Source organism: Taudactylus pleione, unplaced genomic scaffold (genome assembly GCF_031769625.1).
Source record: "Taudactylus pleione unplaced genomic scaffold, aTauple2 ptg001987l, whole genome shotgun sequence".
Taxonomy (NCBI): Eukaryota; Metazoa; Chordata; class Amphibia; order Anura; family Myobatrachidae; genus Taudactylus; species Taudactylus pleione.
This window is the reverse complement of record NW_028286383.1, coordinates 1,111,888-1,133,677: the sequence shown is the minus strand read 5'-3', so window position 1 is coordinate 1,133,677 and position 21,790 is coordinate 1,111,888. Positions and strand designations below refer to the sequence as shown.

Genomic DNA, 21,790 nt, shown 5'->3' with positions numbered 1-21,790 from the left:
AGGGTAGTATCATAAACTTAAATTAGGAGTATTTTCATTATTTACTATTTAATACCCATTCATTTTTACATATATATTTTTTCATTGTTTATTATTTTGTACTTGTTTCCTATTTTGAAGCGCCAAGGCTATATAGTCTCTATTGCTGTATCTGTTGCAGTAATCCTTTTATTTGGTTCCCCCTTTGTTTTGTTAAGTAGGAGCCCAATTGAATGTATTTACCCCTAATAACGCACTTATGAGCTTCCCAAACAGTGAGGCTCGAGATGTCAGAAGTAATGTTACAGTCTAGGTAAACATCAATAGCCTCCTCCATCTGATGTGTTTTTAATGTTTTATATACAGCGGCCTGGAAGTCTGCACTGGGGGAGTGTGGGTAGAGTGTGGCTGCACTGGGGGAGTGTGGGTAGAGTGTGGCTGCACTGGGGGAGTGTGGGTAGAGTGTGGCTGCACTGGGGGAGTGTGGGTAGAGTGTGGCTGCACTGGGGGAGTGTGGGTAGAGTGTGGCCGCACTGGGGGAGTGCGGGTAGAGTGTGGCCGCACTGGGGGAGTGCGGGTAGAGTGTGCCCGCGTGCTGGGGGAGTGCGGGTAGAGTGTGCCCGCATGCTGGGGGAGTGCGGGTAGAGTGTGCCCGCATGCTGGGGGAGTGCGGGTAGAGTGTGCCCGCATGCTGGGGGAGTGCGGGTAGAGTGTGCCCGTGTGCTGGGGGAGTGCGGGTAGAGTGTGCCCGCGTGCTGGGGGAGTGCGGGTAGAGTGTGCCCGCGTGCTGGGGGAGTGCGGGTAGAGTGTGCCCGCACTGGGGGAGTGCGGGTAGAGTGTGGCCGCACTGGGGGAGTGCGGGTAGAGTGTGGCCGCACTGTGGGAGTGCGAGTAGAGTGTGGCTGCACGCTGGGAGCCACTGCGACCAGCGCTGAAACAGTTACGGTCCCAGTGAGGACACAGTGTAAAAGCACACTGCACATGGTTTATAATAAACTGTATTAAAGTCTATATTTTTATATTGCTGTAATGCACTGCAGCTGATCTGCAATGCATTAGTGCATGATGCAGAGTATATTTAATAGGCTATGCACTATATGGTTTAAGAGTATATTATTTTATTGGGGATTTCCCTCCTGACATAGGAAGTGATATGTTAATTATCCTGACCTATGATAGTGGTCAAACCCTTTGTGTAACAAAGCTTTCTTTGAAGTGCATTCTAGATTAGACCTGGCTGGAAGGTGTGAAGAGAGTCAATGGCAAATCTCCTTTTGATATGTACCTGAGACTGTCTCTTTTGTGTCTGCGCTTCCTGTGATATGTCCCTGAGACTGTCTCCTGTTTGTCTGCGCTTCCTGTGATATGTCCCTGAGACTGTCTCTTGTGTGTCTGCGCTTCCTGTGATATGTCCCTGAGACTGTCTCTTGTGTGTCTGCGCTTCCTGTGATATGTCCCTGAGACTGTCTCCTGTGTGTCTGCGCTTCCTGTGATAGGTCCCTGAGACTGTCTCCTGTGTGTCTGCGCTTCCTGTGATAGGTCCCTGAGACTGTCTCCTGTTTGTCTGAGCTTCCTGTGATAGGTCCCTGAGACTGTCTCCTGTGTGTCTGCACTTCCTGTGATAGGTCCCTGAGACTGTCTCCTGTGTGTCTGCACTTCCTGTGATAGGTCCCTGAGACTGTCTCCTGTGTGTCTGCACTTCCTGTGATAGGTCTCTGAGACTGTCTCCTGTGTGTCTGCGCTTCCTGTGATAGGTCCCTGAGACTGTCTCCTGTGTGTCTGCACTTCCTGTGATAGGTCCCTGAGACTGTCTCTTGTGTGTCTGCGCTTCCTGTGATAGGTCCCTGAGACTGTCTCCTGTGTGTCTGCACTTCTGGGAAAAAAAGTGTTTGTTTGTGTTTCCTGAATATTGCAGGAAGACTAAAGTGAATATTTAGTTGCTGGTTATTCTACATAGATATGTTGTCACTGTCTGATAAATGTATCAAGTAATTTACCAGTTCCTGTGAAATGTTATATATATACATACACACACATACATGTTAGGAGACAGTTATACTGTATACTCTATGCTAAATCAGTTTATGTTTAGGAAGTAACTGCTTTTAGGTGGTAGATTAGAAAGGAGGAAATTGGGTGACTCCTTTGAAATGTAAGATGTTGTTAAATTATATTATGTGAGGAATAGTGATTGGTTGAGTGGAACCCAGGGCGGATTTACCCCCCTGTGATATTGTGTGTAAGGATGATATAAAAAGAGGGACTGTGAGCCCTGTATGTTGTACATCCCTGTTTATCCTGTGTGGAGAACAATTGATGACTTGATCAGATTCCTGTACGCTGATTATTCCCCTTCATTCAGAAGGTTGAGTCTTCTTTAAGACTTTGAGCAATAAACACCTTTTTGCCTTTACTTCAATTACATCTGTGCTCTGCGACCAACAGAATTGCGCCAAATGCTATTCCGTTCTCCAGCTATTCTGGGTAAGAGCTCGGCATCTCCAAGTTCAAGCTAAGCTACCGTGCAGACCTGGTCCATTGCGAGGGATCGCAAGGAATTAGCTGATACCAAATGGGGTGTGGCCGCAGTTAATCGCAGCTAATCGCATAAGCGGTGCCGAGGTAGGAGCCTGATTGTACGCAAAAAGCTGTTCCAAATGACGATGGTAGAGTTTGGTGGCAGCCTCAGTAAATGCCCACGGCGCAGTGGGCGGAGTCAGTGACAGGCGGTCATTGACGGTGAATGGGAGTCCTAAAGCGCTAACCCATTACCAGGGCCAGCCTAGTCGAAAGGGGTCTGGTCAAAGTCAGTAAGACAGGCAATATTACCAGCATGGAGGTGCGAGCCTTAAATAGTCTCAGCTACCAATCAGAAAGAAGTTCCAGAGCAGTGCCCCCTGATTAACATGGCGAGGATGGAAAGCGCTAGATGCCCCATAACATCACCTGTGGACTGAGCTAGCGTTTATTTACAATAACATTGTGATGCCCACTGCTGGGGTTATCTCCTATGATGCACCATCGCCCTATACGTGCAGGTTGTGGCTGTACCCAGCCCCGCCATGGGTTGCTATGTAGACTATGTGTAACACTGGTAACATAATGGACCCTTGTTGATTGTTTTCTTATCAGGAACTGTATTGGGCAGAACTTCGCCATGAATGAGATGAAAGTGGCTGTAGCCCTGACTCTGCAGAGGTTCCAGCTTACCCCTGACCCAACAAATCCTCCCATCAAAATTCCCCAGCTGGTTCTCAAATCTAAGAACGGGATCCATGTGCACCTTACAAAATTGGGCTGATTGACCATAGGCCTGCTGGACGCGCCAATCTCCTCATGGTGCTGTCAGACACAACAAGTGGATCTTCCAAGGCTGCTGAGTTTGATTTAGATTTATCAACAATAAAATTCTGTATTCCCACTTTTTGTTTCTGGATATGGAAATGTTTATTATGAGAAAAAGAACATAACAATATACTCACTGATCTGTAATTATCCATAACTGCACAGAGTCACACTACATCCATACCTACAGTATATCTCTATATATCACTATCACACTACTGGTATACCTATATATCACTATCACACTACTGGTATACCTATATATCACTATCACACTACTGGTATACCTATATATCACTATCACACTACTGGTATACCTATATATCACTATCACACTACTGGTATACCTATATATCACTATCACACTACTGGTATACCTATATATCACTATCACACTACTTGTATACCTATATATCACTATCACACTACTTGTATACCTATATATCACTATCACACTACTGGTATACCTATATATCACTATCACACTACTGGTATACCTATATATCACTATCACACTACTTGTATACCTACAGTATATCTCTATATATCACTATCACACTACTGGTATACCTATATATCACTATCACACTACTGGTATACCTATATATCACTATCACACTACTGGTATACCTATATATCACTATCACACTACTGGTATACCTATATATCACTATCACACTACTGGTATACCTATATATCACTATCACACTACTGGTATACCTATATATCACTATCACACTACTGGTATACCTATATATCACTATCACACTACTGGTATACCTACAGTATATCTCTATATATCACTATCACACTACTGGTATACCTATATATCACTATCACACTACTGGTATACCTATATATCACTATCACACTACTGGTATACCTATATATCACTATCACACTACTGGTATACCTATATATCACTATCACACTACTGGTATACCTATATATCACTATCACACTACTGGTATACCTATATATCACTATCACACTACTGGTATACCTACAGTATATCTCTATATATCACTATCACACTACTGGTATACCTATATATCACTATCACACTACTGGTATACCTATATATCACTATCACACTACTGGTATACCTATATATCACTATCACACTACTGGTATACCTATATATCACTATCACACTACTGGTATACCTATATATCACTATCACACTACTGGTATACCTATATATCACTATCACACTACTGGTATACCTATATATCACTATCACACTACTGGTATACCTATATATCACTATCACACTACTGGTATACCTATATATCACTATCACACTACTTGTATACCTATATATCTCTATCACACTACATCCATACCTACAGTATATCTCTATATATCACTATCACACTACTGGTATACCTACAGTATATCTCTATATATCACTATCACACTACTTGTATACCTATATATCACTATCACACTACTTGTATACCTATATATCACTATCACACTACTTGTATACCTATATATCACTATCACACTACTTGTATACCTATATATCACTATCACACTACTTGTATACCTATATATCACTATCACACTACCGGTATACCTATATATCACTATCACACTACATCCATACCTACAATATATCTCTATCACACTACTTCCATACCTACAATATATCTCTATATATCACTATCACACTACTTGTATACCTATATATCACTATCACACTACTGGTATACCTATATATCACTATCACACTACTGGTATACCTATATATCACTATCACACTACTGGTATACCTATATATCACTATCACACTACTGGTATACCTACAGTATATCACTATCACACTACTGGTATACCTACAGTATATCTCTATATATCACTATCACACTACTTGTATACCTCATATCACACTACCTGTATACCTATATATCAGTGTCACACTACCTGTATATCAATATCACACTACCTGTATACCTATATATCTGTCACACTACCTGTATACCTATATATCACTGTCACACTACTTGTATACCTATATATTACTATCACACTACTTGTATACCTATATATCACTATCACACTACTTGTATACCTATATATCACTATCACACTACTTGTATACCTATATATCACTATCACACTACCTGTATACCTATATATCACTGTCACACTACTTGTATACCTATATATCACTATCACACTACCTGTATACCTATATATCAGTGTCACACTACCTGTATATCAATATCACACTACCTGTATACCTGTATATCAATATCACACTACCTGTATACCTATATATCACTATCACACTACCTGTATACCTATATATCACTGTCACACTACCTGTATACCTATATATCACTGTCACACTACTTGTATACCTATATATCACTGTCACACTACTTGTATACCTATATCTGTCACACTACTTGTATACCTATATCTGTCACACTACTTGTATACCTATATATCAGTGTCACACTACCTGTATATCAATATCACACTACCTGTATACCTATATATCAGTGTCACACTACCTGTATATCAATATCACACTACCTGTATACCTATCTGATACACACTACTTGTATACCTATATATCAGTGTCACACTACTTGTATACCTATATATCTGTCACACTACCTGTATATCAATATCACACTACCTGTATACCTATATATCACTATCACACTACCTGTATACCTATATATCAGTGTCACACTACCTGTATACCAGTGTCACACTACCTGTATACCTATATATCAGTGTCACACTACCTGTATACCTATATATCAGTGTCACACTACTTGTATACCTATATATCACTGTCACACTACTTGTATACCTATATATCACTGTCACACTACTTGTATACCTATATATCAATATCACACTACCTGTATACCTATATATCACTGTCACACTACCTATATATCACTGTCACACTACTTGTATACCTATATATCACTGTCACACTACTTGTATACCTATATATCACTGTCACACTACCTATATATCACTGTCACACTACTTGTATACCTATATATCACTGTCACACTACTTGTATACCTATATATCACTGTCACACTACTGGTATACCTATATATCACTGTCACACTACCTGTATACCTATATATCACTGTCACACTACTTGTATACCTATATCTGTCACACTACTTGTATATCAATATCACACTACCTGTATACCTATATATCACTGTCACACTACTTGTATACCTATATATCACTGTCACACTACTTGTATACCTATATATCACTGTCACACTACTGGTATACCTATATATCACTGTCACACTACTTGTATACCTATATATCACTGTCACACTACTGGTATACCTATATATCACTGTCACACTACTGGTATACCTATATATCACTGTCACACTACTGGTATACCTATATATCACTGTCACACTACTTGTATACCTATATATCACTGTCACACTACTTGTATACCTATATATCACTGTCACACTACTTGTATACCTATATATCAATATCACACTACCTGTATACCTATATATCACTGTCACACTACCTGTATACCTATATATCACTGTCACACTACTGGTATACCTATATATCACTGTCACACTACCTGTATACCTATATATCACTGTCACACTACTGGTATACCTATATATCACTGTCACACTACCTGTATATCAATATCACACTACCTGTATACCTATATATCAGTGTCACATTATAACCGAGGTTTGCATAGAACAGAGGGCATATAAACCTCTACACAGGAATAGATGGGGTAATAAAGTGCGATCCTTGACAAAGGGTCGGGAGCCTGAAACATGTTGGTTTAGCGCACACCGTACTGACAGTGACATCATAGTATTGCGCCATTAGACACAGATGAAGAAGACGGACACATTTACAGGGAACCAGCCGGACGAAGTGGGAGCAGCCAAGGTATGCACCATTAGGGAGAGACAGATAACCCGATCTGACCCTACCAATACACCGCCCTGCATGGCAATTATTGGAACCCCTTCTCTTATCTGTACAGACTTTTATCATTCAATAGAGCTAGAAACATTGTTTTATACTAACCCTCATTTTATTCCCACAGGTATTGCGTTTGAATATTTACAACTTATTATACAAGTGCTGTATATATTTCATTATACTACGAGTACAGCTACAGTATCACGATTATGGGTTTTTTCATCATTCAACACTATATCGGTTTCCTTTCATAAGTCCCCATAATTGTGGTGGTCACCTCGGCACCTATCCGCCGCTCACCTACACATATCCCTATTCCATTAGAATATGCACAATGGTCAGCGGACATTTCAGGTGCTTTACACAGAGTCACGTCATTGCAAGATTTATAACCATCACATAATAACTGAGATGAATCACATAGTCCAACAGCCTTAGAGATAGCAGACACCAGTGTGATAACAATAGTCCAACAGCCTTAGAGATAGCAGACACCAGTGTGATAACAATAGTCCAACAGCCTTAGAGATAGCAGACACCAGTGTGATAACAATAGTCCAACAGCCTTAGGGCTCTATTTATTAACATTATTTTTACTAAAATAAAGTGATAAATGCTGTTTTGTGCTGTCACACCCTTTTCACATTATTTTAGTTTCACCTGTAGTTATTACAGGGCAATTGGAGTAGAATTAGTAAAATTCTACTCCAACCCCCAGTATCACTTATTTTTAGTAAAGCAGATCGCATTTCCCATAATTGTAATGGGAAATGTGATCCGACCACAGTTACTAAAAATAAATTGTAAAATAATACCGTGGGAAGCCCTGTGATAATAACGTTACCTGGAGGTGGCGTTATCCAGGGTCTCCCCCGGTTACCGGGCTCCCACTCTGCTCTAACGGGGAGAGCAGAGCTGGTACCAGTAATCAGCTGTGTGGTCTAAGCAGACCGCAAGCTGATTGCTGTAAAAAAAAATTAAACATTTTTATTTTCCTTACCTGAATCCAGGGACCGGTGATCGGGCCTCCGGTGATGGCTCCTCTCCGGTCAGCTGGTCTCCCACAGTGCACTGGGGCCCGGTCATCAGGTGATCGGGCCCCAGTGCAGTATGGGAGATAACCTGATCGGGGAGCCAGGAGAAGGTCACCGGAGGCCAGGAGGATGCAGGTAAGTGTAATGAAGGGAGGGGGGGGTCGCGGGGGTCTGCGATCACGGGGGGTGGGGCTTAGCACCGGGGGGCGGGGCTTAGCGTCGGTGGGGGGGTAGTAGCGGTGGTCGGTCGGCGCATGCGCGGGCTCTTAGTCGCGGTATTTTTTCCGAAAATACCACGACTAGAGTGCGGATGGGATCCGCAGGGACAGAGCTTTATCGCAAGCTCTGTCCCTGCAAGGGATTTATGGTAAATCCCTGTGATATTGCCTGAATTCGCAATGCGAATTCACTCGGTAATATCACACTACAATCCACATTCAATATGCGGATTGTAGTAAATAGAGCCCTTAGAGATAGCAGACACCAGTGTGATAACAATTGTCCAAAGTCATCTTCTGCTCTGCTTCACATGCTACGTTCCCTATTACACCCTCAGTGACTATTGCTCCTGTGTGTGTGCGAATTACTGTCACAGGGAGGGTCAGGGGGGGGAGAGGGGCTGCAGCGTGTCGTAACTCTGACCCTGCGCTTTCTGCTAGCATGTAGTGACAGCACACACACGTATGGCGCCATCCTCAGCCTGCGCTTTCTGCGAGCGTGTAGTGACAGCACACACACGTATGGCGCCATCCTCAGCCTGCGCTTTCTGCGAGCGTGTAGTGACAGCACACACACGTATGGCGCCATCCTCAGCCTGCGCTTTCTGCGAGCGTGTAGTGACAGCACACACACACACGTATGGCGCCATCCTCAGCCTGCGCTTTCTGCGAGCGTGTAGTGACAGCACACACACACACGTATGGCGCCATCCTCAGCCTGCACTTTCTGCTAGCGTGTAGTGACAGCACACACACGTATGGCGCCATCCTCAGCCTGCACTTTCTGCGAGCGTGTAGTGACAGCACACACACACACACACGTATGGCGCCATCCTCAGCCTGCGCTTTCTGCGAGCGTGTAGTGACAGCACACACGTATGGCGCCATCCTCAGCCTGCGCTTTCTGCGAGCGTGTAGTGACAGCACACACGTATGGCGCCATCCTCAGCCTGCGCTTTCTGCGAGCGTGTAGTGACAGCACACACGTATGGCGCCATCCTCAGCCTGCGCTTTCTGCGAGCGTGTAGTGACAGCACACACGTATGGCGCCATCCTCAGCCTGCGCTTTCTGCGAGCGTGTAGTGACAGCACACACACACACGTATGGCGCCATCCTCAGCCTGCGCTTTCTGCGAGCGTGTAGTGACAGCACACACACGTATGGCGCCATCCTCAGCCTGCGCTTTCTGCGAGCGTGTAGTGACAGCACACACACGTATGGCGCCATCCTCAGCCTGCGCTTTCTGCGAGCGTGTAGTGACAGCACACACACGTATGGCGCCATCCTCAGCCTGCGCTTTCTGCGAGCGTGTAGTGACAGCACACACACGTATGGCGCCATCCTCAGCCTGCGCTTTCTGCGAGCGTGTAGTGACAGCACACACACGTATGGCGCCATCCTCAGCCTGCGCTTTCTGCGAGCGTGTAGTGACAGCACACACACGTATGGCGCCATCCTCAGCCTGCGCTTTCTGCGAGCGTGTAGTGACAGCACACACACGTATGGCGCCATCCTCAGCCTGCGCTTTCTGCGAGCGTGTAGTGACAGCACACACACGTATGGCGCCATCCTCAGCCTGCGCTTTCTGCGAGCGTGTAGTGACAGCACACACACGTATGGCGCCATCCTCAGCCTGCGCTTTCTTCGAGCGTGTAGTGACAGCACACACACGTATGGCGCCATCCTCAGCCTGCGCTTTCTGCGAGCGTGTAGTGACAGCACACACACGTATGGCGCCATCCTCAGCCTGCGCTTTCTGCGAGCGTGTAGTGACAGCACACACACGTATGGCGCCATCCTCAGCCTGCACTTTCTGCTAGCGTGTAGTGACAGCACACACACGTATGGCGCCATCCTCAGCCTGCGCTTTCTGTGAGCGTGTAGTGACAGCACACACACGTATGGCACCATCCTCAGCAGACATATCAGTAACACATACAGCCTTCTGTTGGCACTCCCACATATGGGCACATTTTCCCCAGCAGTGTTACATGCATTGGCAGAGTTACTGGTTACAGTGGCATAAGACGATATAGTATCAGCATTAACCACATTAATCTGACCTGGGGGCATTCTCCTCGGGTACCTGCAAATCAACACAAGCATTTATCATCATTACATGGCATCATCGCCCCCCTCTTCCACATAGACATTGGTGATTTATCAGGATCACTTGCCACTTGGAGAAGAAAGAGGTTAGTGGGAGGAACTGGCAACAAGGTATTGGATACATCAGCTTCAGTCAGATAGGGAGCTCTTAAACAACCTAGGTCAGTCCCAAATAACACATTTGTGGGAATATTCTCCGACACTCCCACCTCTCTCACAGACTAAGGCCCTCATTCAGAGCCGTACGCTATTTGCGTTCGTTCGTTCAAAAACAAGGGGTGGCTATTCAAATGATCCGTTCGCACATTGCAGTCTGTTCACACCTCTAAGTCTGAACGAGCGTGCAAAACATACGCTCGTTTATTTGATAAAAACGCCCCCTGTCCACTCGCATCATACGTCATGTCCGCTATTTATTAGATTAATCGAGTACATCGAACAGCGTATGAACTGCTCGCTATTCTTGTGGTTGGTTTTTTCAACCACTATTTTGCGAGCAGTTCTGGCTATAAAATAACCCAGTGACGTGGTCAATGACGCTGCTATATTAATTATGCACACCCATAAAACGCCCGTTTTGACCTTTAAGCACGCCTGCGTTCTGATCTCCACTCCCCGTTTTCAAGCACCTTCCCCTGTTACCACCCACATACGCCTCATTCTGTCACTCAAAATAGCAGGCACTCGCTATATAGCGTACAAACGATTTTTGGCCGAACTGACTGGTTCGCGCATGCGTACTAAAAACCGTACGCATGCGCAGATGTGCGAACATCGCTCGGAACGAGCGTACTACCGCTAACGAGCGGCTCTGAATGAGGGCCTAAGTCCTTATAATCGGCCTCCTCCAATCGCCATTTCTGAGCAGCCTGAGGTAGTAGGCTGCTTGCACCAACAGCCTGTCCCAGCAGGGCACACTGCACCTTGGGATGCGATATCTCAGTATCTTATTCCACAGTGGCTGGCACTGGTGGGATTACCTTTTCCTTGTGGGGCACCCCTGTAAGGTGGGCCATTGCTTTCACAGCTGGTGAAAGAAGTTGTTGCAGGCGACACCTTTTTGCATCCACCCGGCAACACTGATCTTGCCAGGATGGGGTATTGACCTGCCCCCATTCATCTGCTGCTTCGCAACCAAGTTCAAAACAATCCTTCAGGCGGTCCAGCCGTTCCACAGAACTCATCTTACAAGCCAGATTCAGAATCTATGCACAATATAGGCTGAAGACATTGCACTCTTCATCCTGTACCCACCTGAGCTGCCTGATCATCTCACTGCAGGTGTTGTTACTGCAGGAGAGACCTTGCAGCTGACATTCATTAGTTATTTACCATGATGAGTACGGAGGAACTAAGTCCTCGTTGACTTGGAAAGTACACCCTCCATTGATTCTCTGGTGCTGCAATGGATTGGCTCTCTGCAGGATGTGTGGCAGCTAGGGGGGCTGCAGTCTAACTGGAACTAACAGAGGGGTCAGATCTCTGCCGAGTGACTGTTGTAATGTCCAGGGCCATCTGATTGTCCAAACCTCAGCTAGCATTTGCTGGACTTCCTCTATCCAATTCCCACACAGGGATGGAGTGGAGTCCATTGGCATTTGTATCTATGGTCACAGGCTGGTGATTGAGTTTAGCGTACTCCAACTGGAACCTGTGATCAGCCTTTTCTTCCTCTCGGTCCATAGTCGCTTTACACTGCCATGGCAGCTTTATGCTCTTCAGCTTCCAAGTTCATAGCTGCTCTGCATTCAGCAGCCTGCCTTACCATGGTAGCCACTTCCAGGTTCATAGCTGCTCTGCATTCAGCAGCCTGCCTTGCCATGGTAGCCACTTCCAGGTTCATAGCTGCTCTGCATTCAGCAGCCTGCCTTGCCATGGTAGCCACTTCCAGGTTCATAGCTGCTCTGCATTCAGCAGCCTGGCTTGCCATGGTAGTCACTTCCAGGTTCATAGCTGCTCTGCATTCAGCAGCCTGGCTTGCCATGGTAGTCACTTCCAGGTTCATAGCTGCTCTGCATTCAGCAGCCTGGCTTGCCATGGTAGTCACTTCCAGGTTCATAGCTGCTCTGCGTTCAGCAGCCTCCATGGTATCAAACTGCTTTACCAGCTGCAGCACCATCTCCGAGTCCGGCTCTTTCACATACTTAAGGGCAGAGTATAGATATCAATCCAGCTTTGAGGCATATTCCATAGATCGTTTAATGTCAGATCCAGATGTGGACTCTTCTCACTCTATTACTTTCCACAGTAAGTAACAATCTAGTACAGGGTAGATCCCAGGCTACTGCAGTAGCCCCAGCCAATGCACTCTGTCCCTCAGCTTGGTGTTTTGCAGAACTCCTCTCCGCCATGGAACTCTTTCTCTCTGCCAGGCGCTCAGCTCTGGCCAGCTCCACGGATGAATGGATAAGAGGTAAATTTGAGGAAGCTTCATGGGCTTCACATTAATAACGAGCTCACATCAGAGTCCAACTTTCCACTATTACTTCCCACAGTAAGTAAAACTCCAGTACAGGATACATCCCAGACTACTGCAGTAGCCCCCACAAATGCACTCCTTTCCAGTATCGACTCGCTGACCACCTGATGCTCTGTATCATAGTCCACTAGATCCCGGATCAATATCTTCTTTGAATGATCCATCCAGACCAGACCTTTCTGCACACACCGCGCTACCAGCTCTTCCTTCTTGAGCTTTTTGTACTTTGCGACCATTATTCGCCAAAATGAAAATAACTGGGTAGGGGAAACAGAAATTGCTTTCACAGTGTGTCCTTTTACTAATATAAGCTTTGGGTTTGGCATCTGGTGAATTTGGGTTCCTCTCTGAGTACTCCCTCCTTCACTTGAGTTTTTAAAAAAAAAAAAAAAAAAAAAAACTTATTATCCCACCGCTGCGAACCAATTGTCACAGACCTGCCGGCCGATCCTCCAGATGCGCCTATCTGAGAATCGCCGACCGTGACTTTTACATGTGGTTAAATAAACCTGGTAACTAACACTAAAGTTCCCCTTTGGTGGTGGAAAACACAGGGTTAGCCTTTGCTCTTACCTGCCATACGATTATGCACATTTAGTAAAAATATGTAACATGAGCCATATGAGGCCTTGGGTCATAAAAACTCAGTTCCAGAACTCAAATTAATATTTTAATTCAATAATATCTTCAAAGCTTAGTTACAAAAAGTTACAAGAATATAATAATGTTAAAATAAAGGAATCACAGAGTTACTTGCAAGTTTAGAAATAAAATAAAATGGAATAAACAAACCACGTCACTTAAGTGGTTCTGGGATGAGGCAGTGCCAATGATGAACTCCGGAACATCTGTACCTTTCAATAGCCTCTCTCAGAATGAACAATGGCCCTCATTCATAGTCGCTCACAAAAAGCGAGTGCTTGCTCTGAATGAGGGCAGACACTTTTGTTTTTAAAGCCGGCCTCCTGGCCAATCACTAAGCTGTGGATGACCATCCATAGCATTAGCAATTGACCAGGTGATGGTCACGATGGTCAAGACCATCGGGGCTTGCAATGAGACCCTTGCGGTAGGGTCTTGTCTACCGCAAGCCCCAGGTAGCTTCCTGCTCTAACAGAGCAGGAAGCTCCCTACTGACATCACTGGTGATATCAGTAGGGCCACCTACAAATGGCAGGCGTTCCTTCAGGAATGCCTCCGTTTGTGCCCACCCCACCTAGAAAACGGGGTGAGCTGTCGATCAACATCGACACCTGAGTGAGAGAATTTCTCTCTCGCTCTGGGTCATGCACGTGCGCAGTGCCCCAACATTGACCCGCTTACGAGCTGGGCCTGAATGAGGGCCAATGTTTCCTAACACACACGTTTATTCCCTTTCACAGGCTGCTCTGGGTCACGCCACTCCCTTGGGATAGTTTAACCTTTCCATTGTTTAGTTGACTGTAACATAGGGTAGGGAGAGAGATGTGACACCTTGCTGGTCGGCCTGTAAGCCTTGCCCCCTGTGGTGTTATGATCATACCCCCAGAACACAGAGCTCCTAATGATGGATTATCAAGGGCCTGGCTAGATATTGCACAAACATTTTTCTTATATGCCACATACAGCTGAACACATTTATGGCTGATGCAGGAAGAAATAACTTCCTACAATCTCTCTGGCTCATCTTCAAAAGGAGGAGTTTTGTCACCTATACACATACAAAGAATGCTACACACCAATTTATAAGGGAAAGTTACTTGTTTATGCTGACACCGTATCATGTACAGTTATGCCCATGTGGATCCGAAATCCACTTTAGTGCTACAGCACCTGTCCAGTGTCCAACCACTCCAGTGTTTAAAAATAAAATAAAAAAAAATAAAAAATTCTAAAAAGTCATAAGTTAAAATTAGTTGTTTTTTGTGTGCTGTACCCCATTGTATCCATAGAAGTACTGTGACACTGCAGGCCGCACCCCATTGTGTATCCCTAACACAAAAGTACTATGATGCTATAGTCCTTATCTCAGTGTATCCATATAAGTACTGTGATGCTGCAGGCTGTACCCCTGTGTATCCATATAAGCACTGTGACACAGCATGCCATACCCCAGTGTATCCATATAAGCATTGTGACGCTGCAGGCCATACCCCAGTGTACCCATATAAGTGGTGTGACTCCATAGTGCCATTTGCAAACAGAGTTTTAAAAAAGTTAATGAAAGGAAAACCTATATACATTAAATTTTATATTATATATATATATATATATATATATATATATATATATATATATATATATATATAAAATTATTTAAGTCAGGGCATATAAAATCAAATAACCAATATTTTACAGTGGTAAAGAAAAAAACCATCAAAGGAAAAACAAAATTTCCAATATTCCATTCACCACACAAAGTGGCGAGGAAAGGCTAAGGCCTTGGCCTTTATTTATGACTGAGGCATGTTCTTTTGCCTCTTATGTAAGCCCTTCTCACTCTAGAAAAGGCGTCACTAAAATTAAATTCACTAAGGCACATGAACCAACTGTGTGCTCAGAAATGTCACAAATCCCTGAGAAGAGTCTAAGCGGCTGATGTACTAAGCTCTGGGAAGTGATAATTTGGAAAGTGATAAACTGACAACCAATCAGCTCCTAACTGTCACTTTTCAAACAGCCTGTAACATGGACGTGAGGGGCTGGCAGTTTATCACTCTCCATTTTATCACTTTCGAGAGCTTAGTACATCTCCTCCTAAGTATGTCTGTGGGTGCAATGTGTGAGCTTGACCTTTCCAATACTGTTCTTGAAGAGAAGCCTCCTTCCACCATTTGTGCGCCCTCTGCAAATGTGGGGAAGAGTAGCACAAGTCAAATTCTGACAGATATTGAGGATGCTGCTGTGGATGAGCACCAGGATGAGGACATTTGTGTAGCTAAAGCTGGAGCTGATGAGGATGTTGATGATGAGGATGTTGTTTTTGAAGATGTTGCTTATGTAAATCAGGCACCATGAGAAACATTTGTTGCCCATGATCAGAAAAAGCCCATTTGTCATGCCTGGGCATTAGACAAAAAATCCACCTCTTATGTGTGGAATTGTAGAGACCTTAACCATCTAGATACCTCCTCCCTGTTACATCATTTGCAGCGCATTCATCAAATGTTTTTGCCAAATTCAGAAACTTTGGTTAAAAAAGTAACAAGCAGTCCAGTATCAGCAAAGTCCCTTCTCTCTGCTAGATTCAAGCACCTGCCATCTCCACCACCAACACCTTCATCAACAATATCTTCAATCATGATCAGAAGTAGTCCTATATCCAATTTGATAAGGCTAACTAAGTCCTCCCCTATCCAGGATTCCTCAGAATACTTGAGAGCTATGCCTGCTGCTGCTGGGAATGGCTCTTCATCCCAGAAGATTACTAGTAGTTGTTTAAAAAAAAACAATTGACTGCCAAACAATCCTTTGCAAGGGGCAGCCAGAATGACAGCAGTCACCCAGTTGCTGCTATTAGATGTGTGTCCAGTGTCTGCCATTAATCCAATGGGTTTTATACAGTTAATTGAAGTCCTGTGTTCCCAGTACCAAATCCAAACTAGATTACACTTCACTAGAAAAGCAATTCCCAGGCTGTACAGGAACCTTCTAAATAAAACTTAATTAGTATCCTCAAAATTCAGTTGTACCCACTGTCCACTTAACCACAGATATGTGGACAAGGTTGAACTCTACCTTTTATATGCTTCAACAGATGCAGGAACAGCAAAAAGCCATCACAATGGCTGGTCAGCTTGTGCTACACCATTTACCTTATTTATCCTTTTAAAGGCATGTTCTAAGGTACAGTAGAGTCATTAAGCTAGTCACAAGAAAAGTTCTGTAAGGCAAACAGTCCATGTTCTCACCTGGGCCTGGAACGGGTTCACCCAAAGCATCACTGAGCAGAGTCACTACAGATGGCATGACCATTGTGCTGCTTTACTCACAGTCATTGGAGCAGCATTCCAAAATGGCAGGTCAGTAAAATCAAGGTTCATGTCTTGGTGTTTTTTTAGGAAAATCCATTAAGACTGGAGAGTCGACCACTGAATTGTTTGTTGATGTGTACGGCCGGCCTTGTTCATAGAGAACTTCCTTGAATAGCATGACCCAAAATAAGTGGGTATGGTAATCTAAGTGCTATTTGCCTGAAAAACACAATCTGATCTTTAAGGGTGATTGGCAAAAAGCTTCTCTTATATCCCTCAGTTGTTTCATGGATATAGAGGACTTTCACCTTTGACAGTCTATTGTTTGAATGACCAGAGTCATCTTTACACAGATTAGTAACCCTGAAGGATTCTGGGTACAGTTATTAGCCAATGGGCAATAACTGAACTTTTCTTCCACATTGGTTGGTCTTAACTTTCTACAAGGACCTTGTGTTGAGCACTTTCATTATCAATGAGAACTTTGAATTGACAAGAGTCATCCTTATGCAGAACATGGAAAAAGATTATGGGTACTGTATATGCAGATTAGGAACACAGGTGAATTATAAATACAAAGTCAAATCATTCAATGGTATAACCATTAATGGTTACTATGTGCACATGCACACATAAGATGAGCTAGAGATGGCTGTGGGTTAACCATGAATGCTCACAATCATTGGTACCATTGGTGGATTGACCTCGATGATATGAACCCATTGGCTGGAAACCATCAATGGATTCTTCCACCATTTGTTATCCCTTTTTTAATTCTAGCTGGGCAATAGACTAATTAGGGGGTGTGGCTTCACAGGTCATGTTGGGGGTGGAGTTAGGATCCAAGTCCCGGCACATGGGGAAAAAATATTGTATCTCTGCCATCGATGGCAAAACCATTGGCAATCAGTGGTTAACCATTGATAGCTGTTAACCATAGATGATCAATGGCCATCCTACATTGAGCTGTGGACACCACTCCAGGGTGTCCTCAGCTGCATGCAAGCATGTCAGTCATCGGATGCACATTGGAAAGCTGCATCATATGGCTGGCAACCATTGAAAACCCACAATTTGATGCAAAAAAGTATTTCCATTGGATTGGGAAGATAAACGATCAGCTTCCGATGTCCATCCCTATCTCAGCGTGGAACTGCAATTGTGGGGCTGTTTACAATTACTCCTAGACTTAAGGTATGCTACCATATATATGTTACCAGAAGATTGAGAAGCAACAGGAGACAATGTATATTGCTTTCCAATAATATAAAATAGTGCTGCTTAGATCAACTTAATGGTATTTCTCATGTGCTTGAAAAGGGAGAGGTTCACCTTCCAGCACACTGCAAGAGAGCAGCAATAAGATTTGAATAATACATGATAATAGAAATCCAGAGATCTTAAACATATATTTGCAAATATATGTTTAAGCACTGGGCTGTGTCAATGCTTCTCTGTACTGGAGAGTCGGCCATTGCATCCATTGCTGATAGCTTCTTTGTCCCTAACGCTAGATGATAATAATAGCACCCACTTTGGGTCATATAATTGCATACTGTTATGTCACATGAGAATAGCACATGCATGAATAAATCCAAGTTGACAGTCAACTCATCTGGGAGGTTACCTATAATCCTCCAAATAGCACTACAAGAACAAGCACACCCTGCCAACCGGTCCCATCCATGCCGCTCAGAACAGTAATATAAAATACTGTCTGCTCAGATCAACTTAATGGTATTTTATAGCTGCATGACAGGGAGAGGTTTACTTTAGACAAGAAAACAGAATGTCCCCCAGCACACTGCAAAAGACCAGCAATAAGATTTGAATAATACATGATAATAGAAAACCAGAAATCTTTGTTGCATATATTTGCAAAGCTGTTTAAGTACAGGGTCACCTCAAAGCAACTCTGTACCGGTGTTCCTAAAACGACATAATAATAGCACCCGTTTGGGGTCATACAATTGCATACTGTTATGCCACATGATAATAGCACATGCATTAACATATCTAAGTGTTAGGAACACGGGTATGGAGAATCCAGGTAACAGAGTTCTGAAAGTAGATCGGTAACTTATTGACTCTGCTAGATGCTCAGGTTAAAGCGTCAATACGATGTCTGAAGGGATTTGTGGGTCGTGTCTCTGTCACAAAAGGAAAGAATCGCCCTTGAGAGGAAGAACCTTCCAGAAGTGATACGAAACCTGTCAGTACTCTCTCTCTGGTTGTCACCTATTTCTATTAACACGAGGGGTAGAAATGAGGATTCAGACAGGCACACATTTGGTAAAGCAGTGCCTTTTAATGGCAGCAGACCCTGCACCTTAGCATACGTGGGCTTAGGCCTGAACACACACAGGTATATAACACAAACAAACAACTAAACATAAAAAGTCCCAGCACTCCTTGTGCGTAGCAGTCAGCAATGGCTTGCAGCACAATTGGCCATGCTCTGCCAGCATAGCCCTTGGTCCCTATCACTACAACACTAAGGCCTACTACCTGGCTGCTAGACAGCATCAGGGCAAAGGACAACGGGTGCATGAGAGTATTAAACCCTTCCTGTGCTGCCGACTTCCTGTTGGCTCTGGTAGACCTGAAAAACCCGGAATTCCAAACTTCTATTGTATGTGTAGAATGTGCCGGTCCTGTTTTTCTCTCCCTTGGAGGGAGCTGATCCCACCAGAATGTGGGCAATTCAGGTAAGAGACCACCTCTCTCACCACAACACCTATTGGGGTACGCCATACATACAGTATATTGACAAATTTGTTTGATTTAATTAAGTGATTGTCTAAGATATTATACACAACACACACACACACACACACACACACACAAAACACATTTATTAGTGACAAAAATATACCAACAAAAATTGTTGAAAATAAAAAGGTAAATTGTAACTATTAATCGGCAACCAAAAGCTTTGTAAGGGCCAAGTCTATTAGATCATTATCAGAGAGTCCTCCTTACTGAAGATCTTTGTTAACAATAAGATAAGGTGGATTGTCACAGTATTAGTAGCAGCTAAAGGTTAGATTGCAAACATATGGGAGTAACAATGTAATTCTGAAACAGGGAGGAATATAATGATATCACCATGCAGGCATGTAAGAGCAATATAATTACCAGGCAGGTGCACTATAGGTCATGTCAAAGCTCCATTTCCTGAGAATGATCACAAATGTATGTAACAGAAGTGCGCATAATAACCATTATATCACACATCTATGGGCCTCATTCAGTAGTGCTCCCATGTTAGAAGATTAGCACATGCGCAGGATCTGTACTACGCATGCATCGGACTTCTACTGTGAGATCACTTGCAGTTCCCCAAAGCCACAGCCATGTGGGGGCGGGGAGTGTTCTGGAACAGCCAGCGTTCCCAAAACAGGAGGTGTTCCCCCATTGTCTGGGAGTGCCGAGGGTTAGGGTCTGAATCTAACAATGCAGAGTTCCTGACCTTAGCTACGGGTATGAGAGAACTATCTGAGTAAACTGAGGGTAACCTGAAGGCAGAGGCATCCACAGTGGCGAGCTGGGCCGGGGGGCAGGGTGCCATGTGCCCCCCGGGCCGCAGCGTCATGCGGGCTGTGGGCAGTCTGTGTCATTGTCACACAGACTGCACCGCGTGTGTAGCGCTGACCGGACGGAGTTCGGTCAGCGCTACACAAGGGACAAACACACAGGCGCCGGCTCCGGCAGCTGTGTGTTTGTTTTGATCAGCAGCCAATGAGAGTCTGTCAGACTCTCATTAGCTGCTGCTGCTGCACCGACTGCGGGAGCCGCTCCATCTTCCGGCTCCCGCAGTGGGTAATGGGAGAGGCGTCATGACGTCACATGATGTCTCTCCAATAATGCAGAGCGGCCCGGCCCGCGAAGGACAGACGGAGGAGCGGATGGCGACGGCGGGAGCGGGGATTCAGGTAAGTGGGTTTTTTTTGTCTTTTTTTACTACGTGTGTCTACTGGGGGGGGGCACTACAAGGGGGAGACCACTACTGGGGGCACCACAAGGGGGGAACCACTACTGGAGGCACTGCAAGGGGGGGTACTACTACTAATGGGGGCAATACAACGGGGGGACTACTACTACTACTGGGGGCACTACAGGGGGGGGGGGGGGACTACTGGTGGCACTACAAGAGGGAGGGACTACTACTCGGGGCACTACAAGAGGGAGACCTCTACTGGGGGCACTACAAGGGGGGACCACTACTGGGGATTATAACTGGGGGCACTTCAAGGGGGGGGGACTACTACTACTAGGGACACTACAAGGAGAGGGGACAACTACTAGGGGCACTGCATAGGGGGGACCACTACTGGGGGCACTACTGGAGGCCTGCATAAGGGGGTCCTCTCCTGGGGCACAGGGGGGCACTGCATCTGGGCACCACGATGGGGCTGTTCCTAATCTTACTTTTACTTTACATTAATCCCGTATGGACCCGCCTCCTCCCTGGAACACTTGAGGGGGGGCGCCGTAGCGCACACGTTCTTCGGGCACCCTGGCTACATGCTACCCCTCTGCCAGGGCCACCTGCACGCATTTGCCCCCCAGGCTAAAAGTTGCCAGCCAGCCAGCCCCTGGGCATCCCTACCTGAGGGTAACCTGAAGGCAAAATAATCCCCACCTGAGGGTAACCTGAAGGCAGAGATGTCCCCACCTGAAGGTAACCTAAAGGCAGA

At 44.8% G+C, this 21,790-nt stretch overlaps 1 protein-coding gene across 1 annotated transcript in view; it reads left to right on the top strand.

The window, feature by feature from the left end:
• LOC148435882 (cytochrome P450 4B1-like) overlaps positions 1 to 3,394 on the top strand; it is a 337,638-nt gene extending 334,244 nt beyond the window's left edge. Inside the window, exon 12 of the mRNA XM_088465384.1 lies at positions 3,112 to 3,394. Coding sequence (XP_088321510.1) covers positions 3,112 to 3,280 — 169 coding nt within the window. The 3' untranslated portion in view covers positions 3,281 to 3,394. The remainder of the gene's footprint in view (positions 1 to 3,111) is intronic.
• Positions 3,395 to 21,790: the final 18,396 nt, after the last annotated feature.